Genomic DNA, 15,547 nt, shown 5'->3' on the forward strand with positions numbered 1-15,547 from the left:
TCAGTTTGACCAAAAGAATTACTTAGCTCAGAAGAAGACTGAAGACTGTGAATGGTGTCAGTGGGTGCTCGTTACATATTAACGTTCTCCTAACTAATCTACGTCTTGACACTGACATGGGTACGTAGTTTGCATCCTGCCCAGTTGCCTTCTTCAGCATTGTCCCTTCATCTTCCAATTGCAGGAATCATGCTGCTCTTTAGCAAGGCACTTCCCCTTGAGCTATTAGCATGGCATTAATAACGATCACAGCTAGTGTGGATGCGTTACATGGAATATAAAGATGAGGTACATCATGAGTTTCATGTCAGTGCACTGAATTACCTCAAATTTCAAACTCAAATTTAGTTTTGAAGGTCTAGATTTTGACAATTGGGGTAAAAGGAAGGTGCTGCTGGAGTGCGGTTGTGGGGGGTGGGGGGTGGGGGCTGGCTCTTCTATTGAGTGGCGAATGTAGCAATGGTCAGGAAGTGGGTAGTGGGGAGGGGTCCATTTGGGAGCGGGTGGAAGCGGCCTCATGTAAGGCGATGAGTTTGGGGCACTGTTAACGGCACCTCTGCCATTCTCGCCGGCTCAGTACTTCACAAACTCGGTGGTAGTGGCAGCCCTGAAGGTATAGGTACAGTGGCAGCAGCACATGGGACTGAAGGGGGCGCCAGTATGGGCACCGATATGTGGGTGGTGGGTTCCGGGGTGTGGCAGTGGGCCGGGATCGAGAGATTTGGAGATCTCTTTATTGATGAGGGTTTCCCAAGCTTGGAGGAGTTGAAGGAGGAGTTTGAGTTGCCAGGTGGGAATGGATTCTGGTATCTGCAAGTGAGGGACTTTGTGCGGAGACAGGTTTCAACCTTCCTGCACCTGCCGCCCCTGGGGCTACAGGATAAGGTAGTGTCAAGAGCAGGCATAGGGGAGGGGAAGGTTTCAGAGATTTATGGAATGGGAGGGATCCCCGATAGGGGAGGTGAAGAGAAAGTGTTAAGAAGAGCTGGGTGGGGAGTTGGAGGCCAGATTATGGGAAGTGGCCTGAGGCGAGTCAATGCATCCTCGTCGTGTGCCAGGCTCAGCCTGATACAGTTTTAGGTGGTCCACAGGGCACACATGACGGTGTCCCGGATGAGCAGGTTCTTTGAAGGGGTGGAGGACAGGTGAGGGTGCTGTGCAGGGGATCCTGAGAACCATGTACATATGCTTTGGGAATGTCCGAGGATGAGGGGTTTCTGGCAAGGGTTTGCTGATGTCATGTCAGAGGTATTAAAGGTGAGGGTGCTGCCGAGTCCAGAGGTGGCGATCTTTGGTGTGTCGGAAGATCCGGGGGTCCAGGGGGTGAGAGAGGCCGATGTCCTAGCCTTTACCTCCCTGGTGGCCCGGAGACAGATCCTACAAGGATGGAGGGATTTGGAACTCCCAAAATGAGGGTATGGGTTAGCGACATGGCGGGGTTTCTCAGACTGGAGATAGTCCATATACAACATATCAACAATCCTTTCTATTACTTCTTTACAAATATCCAGCAAGTTGGTTGAACATGATTTGCCCTTACAAAATCCATGTTGCCTTTTCTTAATTAACACGCATTTGTCCCCGGTGGTTATTAACTACGTCTCGAATTATTGAGCTGTACTTTCTTTGGAGTAACAATGTCATTCCGTACCCACTTGCCTGTGCCAAATTACTTCTGTGCCTGTCTCGCTGGACCTTCCTGGTTCAGGCTGGGCAAGATTCAGGAACAAGGCTGTCCGCATAGCCCAGCATGATGTCTAATAGAGTCAGAGTAAAGGAGGACACGCCCCCTTTTTTTACAGCACGAGCTGCCATATAGCAGTTAAGTTGTCCGACTGATAGGCCAGGGAAAAGGTAAGTGGATAGGATTGTGGATGTGGATTGTGGGTGTGGGGGTGGAGGGGATAGCTGGGCACGGGAGGGTGGGGGATTGAAAATATTGGCAAGTTGGGGGGCGGTCAGACATTGGGTATTGGACAACACAGGGGGTTGGCCATAGGGAGGCTGGGGGGTGGGGGGCAGGATCAGACATCGCGAGTGGGTATCGGGTTGGGTGGGGTGGTGGGGGGTCGGTCATTAGAGGCAGATGGAGTTGTCAGACATCGGAAGGGGTAGCGAGGGTTAGACACCAGGGGTATTGAGAGAGTCGGACATTGGGAGGGAACAGGCAAAACTCCATTTCCACCTGCTCATTTTGAGTCTGGCTTCAACCTGGAAAAATTATAGTTGCCGCATTTCTCCTTAGTTTAAAAAAGGTAAAATATTGGTATGCTCGATCTATCCCTGTCACCCACAGATAACATCAGTATATTAGAGTTGAGAACACATTACTGGGCATTGCTATTGATAGACTAATTTCCTGTAGATCTGATAAAAGCAATTTTATAAGGCAAAAAAATATTGTTTTTGTTCTATTTAACAAATTGCAAATGTTAAATGGGCAGGTCTCTAAAGACTAATCAACATTTACATGAATAGAATATGGATAGAAGGGAAAGGTAAGAGAGGAAAATGAGATGTTAGACTGGATGCTGAATTGTGAAGCAAGATTCTGCAATGTGAGGATACAGGATTTATGTGATTTGGATATCACGACTGGATCATTTTGATGCCAAGCTTAGTTGGAGATTGAGTAGAATCATTTAAATGTTTTGCATCTAGCATACATGTAGACTGTATTTTAAAAGGGCAGGTTGATCATTAAACACAAGGTTTTCACATCTTTATGGGGGGTGGGGGGGGGGGGGAGTCTTTTAGTTTGGGAATTCCCATTTACCACCAAAAGAATAAGCATTGAAAATTGGGCACAGATCACACGTATCATTTCCACGCACAAAATTCACCCGCTGCTCTTTTTATCCATCCAGCACACTTGCTAATATCATTGGTGTCTATTTAATCCTCCAATGTTTGACTAAGAACTTAAACACCCTTCTCAACGAATCTGGCATTCTATTTGGCAATTCAAATCAATCAGATAAAGTACTGATGGGACCAGTGTGCAAGGTGTCATATTGAAATAGATGACCAGCTGCTGTCAGTTAGATCACTGTTTCTTTTATTTACATTAACAAGAGATGAATTTGGATTCAATGGGGAGCTTGGAGTCAGTCATTAAAGCCTTTTAAGGTGGCTCTGTGCCTCCATTTTAATAGGTTTTCCATCTTTTTCAGCTCATATTGGCCAGGGCACCTTGGCATATTTCTTGGCAAGTACGTCAGATAAAAGGAAGCAGAATGGCTGGATCCATGAGTGAGAGTCTTTATGGCATTATTTATATGCCTGTGGTGGACGTATTGCCGCTAAAATTCACCACTGTATTGTATTGTATTATGTTGATGCCCTTGTGGGCTCTGCCTATGGCTCCGCCCCCTTGGGGGAGGTATATAGATCTGCAACCTGTAGGCAGCACTCAGTACAGAGCAGTCACAGGCAGGCACAGATCTAGCTTATTAAAACCACTGTTCACTTCTACTAATCGTCTCGTGTGAATTGTTCTCCCCTGATCGCTTGCATTCACTGATAGCCTGCCATTTCAGTCTGATCTCTCCACCTTCTGCATTCTTATCTGTTCCCCACAATCTCTCTGCCATCCATCCAGCTCCCTTGCCTGATACCTCATGATCTATTATCTTTCCAGACAAGTGCCCCACCACACCCCCCATGATCTATTATCTTTTCAGACTGATTCGGATTTCCCTATGTTGCCTTCTCTCACCACTCTATGCTCTTTCATCTTGTCTGATCACCAGCATTTTCCTCTTGTGATATGCCACGTGCCTTGAAATACCCATTGGGATTTCCCCACAATCCTACCATGTCAACTCCAACCTGTGATAACAAACCTCACCCCTCAGCTACAATTATATTCTAAAACACCTTCTCACCACCCCCCAATCACCAATCCCAAACTACCCTTTACTCACCCCAACCCCTCCAGTCATTGATGTCATCCCTCACCACTACTGCCATGTCTACATGATTGTGTGTTGTGGCCTTGTAATCGAGGTTGGTTATTGGGTGGGACACCTGAAAACAAAAATTTAAACGTGCCTTGGAATTAAAACTCCATGGCCTTCTGGAAAACCAGTCCTTCCAATTTCTGAATCATAACTCCTACCTCCCTCTCTGAAATCGCACTTCTTGAAAATAATGGGACCGTGGTGTTGAATGAAGAAACCTCTCCCTCAAATGGGGCCTCTTCTCTGATATTTTGTGCAAGAGGACTGGGAATTAGTTAGTTAGTCAGATGTTGAAGAGTTATGATCATCTGTGTATGAGGATTGATGGTTTGTTGCTGTGAAGAATTATTGGGTGTGTGCAGGACATTGATAGTGTGAACAATGCAGTGGCAGAGTTTTGAGCTGGCAGCTGAAGGCCAGCCACTTTATGGTGTTGCAGTGACTGAACTGGAAAGGAATATAATGTGACAGTAAAGCTGTACATGACAATGAAGCTAATGACTATAGAGCCATAAATTTGAGTCTGGGTCAGGTTGTTGATTTTTTTTTCCTTGCACTGCTTCCAGGTCTGAGAAGAAATGTACCTGATGTTTATATGCTTAACCACCTTGGAGTGTCATCGCCAGACCGTATAGTATATAATAATACCATGCTAATGGAAGGTCATTGACCTGAGAGATACACTTATTTCTCTCCACAGATGCTGCCTGACATGCTGGGTTTTTCCATTTGTTTTGTTCTTATGTTAGTATGGTATGTAAATTTGTTCCATCCGATTGGAAAAGGATGTATTTTTTCTCCTGCTCATTTCCTCCATTTCAGCCTCCAGAGAATTATCAGAAATCGAGGTATTCTTCGACTCAACAATTTTTTGCCATCAAATAGAGAAATGGCTTTCAGCTGGGCCTCACAATGAACATCGTACGCCACCCTCTGCCTTTAACAGATGCTGAATACGTTTCCTAGACACAGCCTCCAGGAACAGTGACCAATACCATGCTCATGTTTTTGGTGTTTTTAAACAGTTAGTCATCAACTTTCCTGAAATCCCTGAAATTCAATCGTGCACTCAGATTCTTAGAGGCTCCCGGCAGCAGAATATGCTAGGTGAGCCAGTCTGCAGTTCATTATTGAATAAGGCAAGCGTCATTTATTGGGAACTTACATCTAATATGCAGGGTGAATGCAGAGTCTGCCAGATCTTATTATTTTCTTTTCATGTACTAAAAGATCTGTTTGAGCTGCACGCAGAAAAATACTTTTCACTGTATCTCGGTACACGTGACAATAAACAAATCCAAATCTTGCATCTTTCTTTCTTCCACAGTGCTGGATTGTTATTCATACAGTGTCTCTTCTTCAAACTTTACAACTATATTCTCTGTGGTGCCAGTTTCTATGATGGTGCCAGAGCAGAGGAAATATTTAATGCAAGAGGCAGTGGAGCCATGTCATATCATCTCATCTTGGTCTGAATCAATAAGAAAAAAGGCAAGAAATTTACACGACACCCCCAGGGCAGTACCTTCAAAGGGAGGTAAGGCCACAAGACGCTTAATTCATCATGAGCCGCTTAGCTAGTGAATGTTCCTACTATGTGGATTAGAAAGTAAAAATCATGACAAATGGAAGATGCTTGCTCAACTGCACCATTGATTTTCTTAAAAGGGTGAAGGCCACTTTTTCAGGTGATATAATCTGTTTCATAATGACTGGTCTTGTGTCCATATTGATCTTTATCTTTGGTTGTACGCAGCCATTGAATCAAGCACAGTAACTAACATGACTGAAGTCTCTGAGCACCTCAAACATTACCACTGTGCCCAACAAAATCTGACTCCCATTGTGAGTGAGTGGTATGCTGTTTCTGCAGGCAGTGTCCTATAAGAGTGAAACTTCAATGTGTTATGTGTTATAATTCCTATGGAGCTGGATAGTTTTTATAAGTATATTTTAATTTCAGAGCTTGACTGAAAAGATCACACAAGAGTAAAAGTTGCACAACTTTTACTGTAATAAACAAACCAAAGTAGCAGTCTCTAAACACTGTTCAGTAGGCAACTTACACTCAAACTACAGATAGGATCCCCCATTTAACTTTTAAAACAACAGAAAATACCCTGCTGCATACATTACTTTGTCCCTTAAGTGAACATTTTGTTCTCCAGGAACACGCACTTCCTCAAAAAGATATTCTTAGCTCCCAATGGCTTGTTTCCTTTTTTCTTTTCCAGCTGGATAGTTTCTCATCCCTAAATGGACCTTCATGGTGAAGGTTGGACTGGGTGTTGTGCAATGAAAAAGGATTAGTTGTCAATCTAGTTGTGAGAGAACCCTTGGAATGAGTGACCATAATATGGTCGAATTCTTTATCAAGGTGAATAGTTGGACAGCACAGTAGCACAGTGGTTAGCATTGTGGCTTCACAGCTCCAGGGCCCCAAGTTCAATTCCTGGCTTGGGTCACTGTCTGTGTGGAGTCTGCACGCTCTCCCTGTGTCTGCATGGGTTTCCTCCGGGTGCTCTGGTTTCCTCCCACAAGTCCCGGAAGACGTGCTGTTAGGTGAATTGGACATTCTGAAATTCTCCCTCTGTGTACCCGAACAGGCACCGGAATGTGGCGACTGGGGGCTTTTCATAGTAACTTCATTGCAGTGTTAATGTAAGCCTCCTTGTGAAAATAAACATTATTAGTTAGTGAGGCAGTTGATTCTGAGACCAAGGTGCTGAACCTCAATGATGGTATGAGGCATGAGCTGGCAATGACCGACTGGGAAACATTACTGAAAGGAAGGACAGTAGACAGGCAAAGGCAGGCATTCAAGGAACGAATGGGTAAACTCCAAAAGTTGTTTATTCCTATTTGGCGCAAGAGTAGAAAGAGAACTGTGGCCAAACCGTGGCTTACAGGGGAAATTAGAGAGAGTGTTAGTTTCAAAGACGAGGCATACAAATTAGCAAGAAAAAAACAAAAGACCTGAGGATTGGAACAGCTTAAAATTCAGCAAAGGCAGTCCAAGGGATTGATTAAGAAGGGCAAATACAATTTGAAAGTAAACTAACGGGCAACTTAAAAAATGATTGTAAACGTTTCTATGGGTAAGTGAAGAAAAAGATCAATAAATGGGAAAATTCATAACAGGGAACAAACAAATGGCTAAGGAATACCGGTGGATGTTGTTTATTTAGACTTTCAGAAGGCTTTCGACAAGGTCTCACATAGCAGATTACTATGTAAAGTTAAAGTGCATGGGATTATGGGTCGTGTCTTAAGATGGATAGAAAGCTGGTTAGCAGACAGGAAGTAAAAAGTTGGAATAAATGGTCTTTTCCTGATTGGCAGGCATGCGCGGCCACGCACCGGCAATTCTCCGGGGCGTATCGGCGGCTAGAGCCGGGTGCCCTATGCTGCCATCCTGTTAGCCTCCAGCAAAACGGGGAATCGGTGGCCGTTTTGCACCAGTTTTCCACCGTTCCCACGCTGGCATGGGGACATAGTCTCCAAATTGGAGAATTCAGCCCCTGATATTCGTAACATCTCCCTCTGGCTTGAAGACTATGACCCCAATCTTCACTCCCACATGAGGAGCACAGAAATGGGGAATTTCCCAGCTCTGCCAACCTGACCTGGGCCCAGAATATTGAATTTTCATTCCAGGAGGGTGAGCTGGATTAAACATCGAGATCCAAGATTAGCAGAACAAATCCGGAGGCTGCTGTATGCCGAAGCAAATGAGCGAAAGGTCTGCTCTGATCCAGCACTTCATTGAATTTATTTTCAACAATGAACAAAACAGAAAACAGTCTACCAGCCCTCACCCTTCAACCCCTCACCCTCCCAAATGTTCCTCATACATAGCCTCCTATGGCCCTGCACCCATCCCAATGGTACGAACACACAATGATCTGCAATTCCTCGCAATGGGTCTCATATTCTCTTTGCCAAATCATATCCTTCACATCCTCATTTCCTATTGTAGCTCCAATGAGAACTTAGTGCTAACTCATGTACCCACCAAAACCCTTTGCCCTTACCCTCTCCATGCCAACTCACCAGGTCCCCACCATGGAAAAATCTTAGGAGGCATGCTGACATAAAGAACATTCTACATTAATTGATTATGTCACTATTTGAAAACATATTTCATTGATTAAAAAAAACATTTAATATATTGAAATTCATTCAATTAATCTCTCACGTAAACAAATATTTATCTTCTATCATCAGGGAGTTGTCAACCAAATTGCTCACTTAACATGTGCCCCACTGTAATAATATTAGGATGTAAAATCAGTCATGCCACACAAATTGTAAAATGATAGTCCTCAGGCTTATGTCAACAGACAGAGTGAAATGTCAGGCATGAATTATTTTTTTTAACTCCACACTTAACAAAATGGAACCCAGCAGGGTTGAATCTCTTAACGACTTTGACAGATCCAATGGCTTTTGTCGTTTCTTTAGCAGTTTGGACTGTTCTTTGACTGTTCGACAGTTCTTTGACAGCTTGAACTATTCTTTGATAGCTTAGATAGTTCTCTGACCCCTCGGGACTTATTTGATAGCTTGACAGTTATGTGACAGCATGGACAATTCCAGTGAGTTTCTGCACTTTTTGTGCACAATCATGTCGACATTAACAATCCCAAAGGACACCTCACCTATTCCAGAGGGTGACTTACTTCACTCAAAGGATATCTGACCTCTTCCAAAGGTGTCCATGGGACATATCCAAAGAACTGATCTCTCAAAAAGAGTGTCCTTATTATCCAAACAAATCCACAATGTTCAGATCTGTTCCGGTCAGGTCTAATCTGTACACAACTCATTTCACCGTACTAAAATCACATGAGTGGAAGCAGCTCCTGGTTTATATGGGCAGCTGCATCCATGAACCAGGAATGAGCTATTTAGAACCTGCCCCTATTCCATTCCCACAATCCCCCTGTGAAAATAGTAGAGGCTATCTTCTAGATTCAGGCCTCTCCTGGGTATTCTTCCATCTACATGAAAATTCAGACCAAATAGACTATCCACTGTCAGCACAGCTGCCCAGATATTGCTATGTCCAGATGTGACTATCTCACAATTTCTTCCCAGTAGGTTAGCCTGGGCTCCTCTTTAACCTTTAACAAACAAACCACCTAAGCTTGTTGTTGGGAAAAATGCGAAGCAGGTCATGTGACCCCTTCAGCACTCCAGTTTACCCTTAATTAAACAGACAGTCCTGAAACAACCTTTGCAACCTATGTCCAAAGGTATAATAGTGCACCAGTGATGGTGTAGAAGAGAAATAGTTCCACTGGATCATTGGTTCCACTGATAAAGAGCAGTAGAAGAGTACACTCTGATACTTAGCCAGCTACCAAAAAAATGTCTTCCTCATTTGTTCATGGGGACAACAAGTTGGGAAACTGAATTCATTGTCTCTGATACCTACTTTCTTGCAGATTTGCATCCGAACTTCACAGTACCCTCACCCTGCCTCACCCCACCACCCATCTTCAACAAGTAAACTATCCAATAAATGGAATAAATAGACAGGTTTAAAAACCCAAGGAAAATCACCATCAAGAATTAGCAGCTAATGACAGCAAAAAATCTTCCTCTCATCTTAAGATAAACAGAGAACAGAAATGCACAGAACAATTTTGTTCACGAATATGAAATGTAGAAACCAATCCCAGCTTTTATTTCTGAATAATGCCATTTAAATAGATGGTGGCCTTTTTCTCTAAAAAGAGGGGAATTAATGTAATATTAATTCATTTATTGTTGTATATCTATGACAACCCTTCATAGACTTGAAGCTCTCTGGCAGGTAGCCCCGTAATCGTCAATGAATCAAATAGTTTAATCTCCCCTCTTGCTCCATAATTATAAGGTACTATCAAAGGAGCCTTGGTGTGTTATTGCAGTGCGTCTTGTAGATATTGTGTCTCTATGCATTGGTGATGGAGGGAGTGAATGTTTAAGGCAGTGAGTGTTTAAGAGGTGCCTCTCAAGAAGGTTGCTTTGTCCTGAATGGTGCCTCACTGGAGTGTTGTTGGACCTGCACTCATCCAGGCAAGTGGAGAATATTCCATTACATTCCTGACTTGCGTCTCGTAGATGGTAGACTGGCTTTGATAGCAGGGTATGAGTTAGTTAGAATTATCAACTTCTGACCAGCTCCTCTGGTCATGGTATTTAGATAGCCAGACCAGTTAAACTTCTAGTTAATGGGGACACCCAGGATGTTGATTTTGGGAGATGCAGTGATGGTAATGCATGTTGAAAATTGTGAGAATTTGGTTAGATTCTTTCTTGTTGAAGATGATCATTTCATAGCACTTAAGTGGCAAGTAACATTTGTGCCACTCATCAGCCAAAGCTTGAATGGTGCTTAGATCTTGCTCCATGCGAGCATGAATTGCTTCAGTATATGAAGAGTTGTTACTGGCAGCGAACATTGTCCAATCATCAACGAACATCTCCATTTATGTCCTAATGTTGGATGAAATGTCATTGCTGAAATAACTGGATGGTTGGGCCAAGGAAACTGAGCTGAGGAACTTCTACTGCAATATCTTGGGGCTAATAAGATCCAACAACCACAACCATCTCCCCTTGTGCTGGGTATAGCTTCGGACAGTGAAGACTCTTTCTCCCTGACTCCTATTGACTTCTATAAATCTATTCTGTACATTTTCCGTTGCTTTTATATCCTCGGCGGGATTCTCCGGTCACCGACGGCAAAATCGCGTTCGGCGACGGGCCGGAGAATCCAAATCCGAGACAGAATCGGGGTCGCGCCACTTCCGCGATGCTCCACCCCTCCAAGGTACAGCGTGCAACGTATCCATGACCTCAGGTCATTGCCTGAGGGCCCCCCTCCCCCGATGCTCCGCCCCCGACCAGCCGAGTTCCCGACGGCGTGTGACACGTGTGATCTTACCCGTCGGGAACTCGGCATGGCGGCTGCAGACTTAGTCAGTGCCGTCACAGTCAGGGGAGGGCCGGTCTGTGGCCGGGGGTGGACATATTTGGGGCTGGGGAACTGTGGTGGGGCGGTCCAGGGCGTGCAAGCCGGCCGAAACAGGGAACTATTTTGCAAGCTGGGTCCGCGAGCGGCATCCGCCATGAAGCACAGCGTGGTTGCTGCAGGCCGCCGGCGTGTGCATGCGCGCCCATGGACCCGGCAATTCTGTAGCCGTATCAGCAGCTAGAGCTGGGAGCCCTACGCTGCCTGGCTGCTAGCCACCCTCCCCCTCCCGGAACGGTGAATCGATGACTGTTTCTCGACAATTTTTCCATCGTGAAACGGCACCATTTTCATGCTGGCGTGGGGGACTTAATAATAATAATCATTATTGTCACAAAATGGAGAATCCAGCCCCTTATCTATAATGGTGACTCTAATTGTGAACTCAGTTGAACTAAGCTACCATTTAGAAAATGGCATGGAATTGTCATTCCATTTTAAACATCATTATCGTTTTAAATGTCGGAACTTATGTTAAGATATAAATTTCACCACAAACAGACAGGAACTTCGGGCTCAGTTTAAAGGGAAAAAAAAGTTAAATTTTGGGTGTGTTTAGCTGGGGCTACATTTATCGCATTTTCAAATGCCCTTTTTAAACGGGGCCTTGATCTCCCCAATCTCTGGATCCCCTACCATAGCCTCCGGACACCCCCCAATGCCGCAGCTTCCTGTTAGGGGTTCTGCGAGACGACCCTCAACCTACTTCATAAGGGCAGGACAACCTGAGCCCAATCCCTGGTTCGCCGGGTGGCAGTGGCAAGCTGCCAGGGGAGTAGCGGGAGTTGGCCAGGCAATGGGCTGTGGGGTCAGAGTGGACTGGCACAGAACACCATTGCCACAGCCTGAAAGATGTTGCTAACTGCCTACTGTGAAATTAAGGTCATGGGTTGTATGGGTGTCCCCCCAAACTGTCCACATCAGTGCCCTCTGGCCCCTCCTTACCCATCAGTCATATGGGTGTGCTCCAGTGCAATCAATGCCATCTTCTTGGCTGGCATGGTGCGTGTGGAGAGTGAACTGTGTGTTATGTGGCTGCAGCTTGTCGGCCTCCTGAGTGTCAATCGCGAATCCGGCGAATCCGGCACAGTTTTTATTGGAATTGATTGTGTTCCATGTGGCGTTGGTGCTAGCCCCTTATCAGTCGCTGTATCGGTCCAGGGGCCGTGGAAACCCACAAATCCTGCCCTGGCCTCAACGGTCTTAGGAGCAAAGAATCCCACCACTTGTTTTTTGTTTCTACTATCACAAAGGCGTTCTGGAACCTTTGTGGCAACTGTGAAACTCAGCCATTTATTTTACAATTGCTGCAATAGTTCCACATGGTTTATTGTCAATGCATTTTTCTTAAAATAAAACCTTCAGACAGCTGCCTAAGAAGTGAACACTGACGGGCGAAATACCAATGCTGATTGCAAATGCGCAGTATGCAAAGAGTTAAGAAATATGAGTGGGAGCAGATAATCTGATCCCTCAACCCTTCTTTGCCCTGTAAAACAATCATGGCCAATCTTCTACCTCAACGCGACTTCACCAACCCTACATCAGGGGCTGGTTTAGCACAGCAGGCTAAACAGCTGGCTTGCAATGCAGAACAAGGCCAGCAGCACAGGTTCAATTCCTGAACAGGTGCCGGAATGTGGCGACTAGAGGCTTTTCACAGTAACTTCATTGAAGTCTACTTGTGACAATAAGTAATTATTATTATTATCCCTCCATTCACTTAGAGACCAAAAAGATCTGTGTCTCTCCCAGCACTTATGAAACTCAACAATGGAGCATTCGCAGCCCTCGATAGTTCTGAACTTCAGAGGATAGTGAACAGTCAGTTTAATGAGGATGTTGGGGAAAGTACAAACTATTCTCTTGATTGTCTTCCTCTAGATGAATAGCATTCTGCATGAATGTAAACAATTCTGAAAAGTACCTCCAATGTTGGGCTGGTTATTTTCAATGACAAAGATGAAAATGACCTGACTAGTCTTTGTAATCTTTTGTTTGTTTTATCCTGTGCACTTCACAGATTGTCATAACGTTTAATAACATTTCCATTAGTTGTGTCACATTGAAGGCTGTGCAATGTTATATCTTGTTTATGATGCTAGCATTACATCAGGAATGTTGTTAAATAAGTGAGCAGAATACAACAAAGGCCTAATATTATATGCATTAACTGACAAACAATTTCTAAATGATCATTGAATTACTGAGACAAAGAAAACCAAGTGTAACTATTACAATCCTAATACACTTTGACAAGAAAATTACACAGACTGACCTTTAACATTAAGAATAATTCATTGCTGCAGTGACATTAACTGTGTACTTTCATATATGCCTGCAGCATGAAATATTTTAAAATCTTAATGTCAGGATGACTACATCAAAACTGCTTTAAACATGAAGTTAGCTGAAGATGGAACCATGCATTATTCATAGATGAGCTGCAACCTAATTATCATGCTTTCATGGATTATTACATTCAATGTTGCAACACTTGGTATGAAAAAAACGCAGCAAGACATAGAATTTCAGAACTGTGTCGCTTGCCTGTTTTTGAAATAAAGCTAGCTGTGAGGTTGTTGGGTGGTGGGACATGACATCAGCGAAAAAGAGACTTTTTGGTATGTTGTTCAAGAAGGAACCTTATTCTCCTCCTTGCTTAACAGGAAGAAGGTAACTGAGGAATGGAATTCAGCAGTGCAAGCCCCACCATTTCTGCAATACGCATATGTTTTAACCGAGAAACTCAGAAAAGCTTCAAAAATGCGGCTGTGGATTCCCCAAAAGCTTACAAATCTTTGCAAAAGAACAATTCAGAGTAAAAGTTCATGCCACAAGCTTGTGAGTTCATTCATGGTGACCGAAGAAGTAAAATTCTATTTTTATTACGAGAAAATGGGATATCTTAGAATTATACATGTGGTTCACTCTCCATCTCTGGGGTCCTTTTCAACCAAACTCACTGCTAGGAAACTTAGAGGATTGGGCAGAGTGCAAGGTTAAAATTCCACCCAATGTTATTCTTCACTGTTTTGAGTAAAACCAGTGTTGTACCTGATTCTGTCCGTTTCCTGATAGACGGCATTGGTTAAAATTGTCCCCTCTATGATTGCAGTCTGAAGGCAAAATCTGCTCCCACAAAAACTGCTGGATTAAAACTGCTGAACCAAAACATGCTGGACCATAACCTGCTAGACCAAAACCTGCTAGACCAAAACCTGCTGGACCATAACCTGCTAGACCATAACCTGCTGGACCAAAACCTGCTGGACCATAACCTGCTGGACCATAACCTGCTGGACCAAAACCTGCTGGACCATAACCTGCTGGACCATAACCTGCTGGACCATAACCTGCTAGACCAAAACCTGCTGGACCATAACCTGCTGGACCATAACCTGCTCGATCAAAACCTGCTAGACCAAAACCTGCTGGACCATAACCTGCTGGACCATAACCTGCTGGACCAAAACCTGCTGGACCATAACCTGCTAGACCAAAACCTGCTGGACCATAACCTGCTGGACCATAACCTGCTCGACCATAACCTGCTGGACCATAACCTGCTCGACCATAACCTGCTGGACCATAACCTGCTCGACCATAACCTGCTGGACCATAACCTGCTGGACCATAACCTGCTGGACCATAACCTGCTCGACCAAAACCTGCTGGACCATAACCTGCTGGACCATAACCTGCTGGACCATAACCTGCTGGACCATAACCTGCTGGACCATAACCTGCTCGATCAAAACCTGCTGGACCAAAACCTGCTGGACCAAAACCTGCTGGACCAAAACCTGCTGGATCATAACCTGCTGGACCATAACCTGCTGGACCATAACCTGCTGGACCATAACCTGCTAGACCATAACCTGCTGGACCATAACCTGCTGGACCATAACCTGCTGGACCATAACCTGCTAGACCATAACCTGCTGGACCATAACCTGCTGGACCATAACCTGCTCGACCAAAACCTGCTAGACCATAACCTGCTGGACCATAACCTGCTGGACCATAACCTGCTCGACCAAAACCTGCTGGACCATAACCTGCTGGACCATAACCTGCTGGACCATAACCTGCTGGACCATAACCTGCTGGACCATAACCTGCTCAACCATAACCTGCTGGACCATAACCTGCTCGATCAAAACCCGCTCGACCATAACCTGATCGACCAAAACCTACCAGACCAAAACATGCTCGACCAAAATCTGCTTGGCCATAACGTGCCAGACCAAAACCTGCCAGACCATAACCAGCTGGACAATAACCTGTTGTACAAAACCTGTTAGACCATAACCTGCGAGACCAAAACCTGCTCGACCATAACCTGCTCGACCAAAACCTACTCAACCAAAACCTGCTCGAACAAAACCTGTTAGACCATAACCTGCCAGACCATAATCTGCAAGACCAAAATATGGTCGACCATAGCCAGTTAGGACATAACTTGCGAGACCATAACTTGCCAGACCATAACCTGTTAGACCATAACCTGCCAGACCATAATCTGCAAGACCAAAATATGGTCGACCATAGCCAGTTA

The 15,547-nt window shown here is 44.6% G+C and overlaps 1 protein-coding gene across 1 annotated transcript in view; it reads left to right on the forward strand.

The window, feature by feature from the left end:
* The window catches only part of LOC119967948, a 60,642-nt gene extending 45,349 nt beyond the window's left edge, over positions 1-15,293 (forward strand). Inside the window, exons 2-4 of the mRNA XM_038801047.1 lie at positions 5-120; positions 5,290-5,499; positions 13,656-15,293. Coding sequence (XP_038656975.1) covers positions 14,163-15,293 — 1,131 coding nt within the window. The 5' untranslated portion in view covers positions 5-120; positions 5,290-5,499; positions 13,656-14,162. The remainder of the gene's footprint in view (positions 1-4; positions 121-5,289; positions 5,500-13,655) is intronic.
* Positions 15,294-15,547: the final 254 nt, after the last annotated feature.

The sequence above is a fragment of the Scyliorhinus canicula genome, chromosome 6 (assembly GCF_902713615.1).
Source record: "Scyliorhinus canicula chromosome 6, sScyCan1.1, whole genome shotgun sequence".
NCBI classification, from domain to species: Eukaryota; Metazoa; Chordata; class Chondrichthyes; order Carcharhiniformes; family Scyliorhinidae; genus Scyliorhinus; species Scyliorhinus canicula.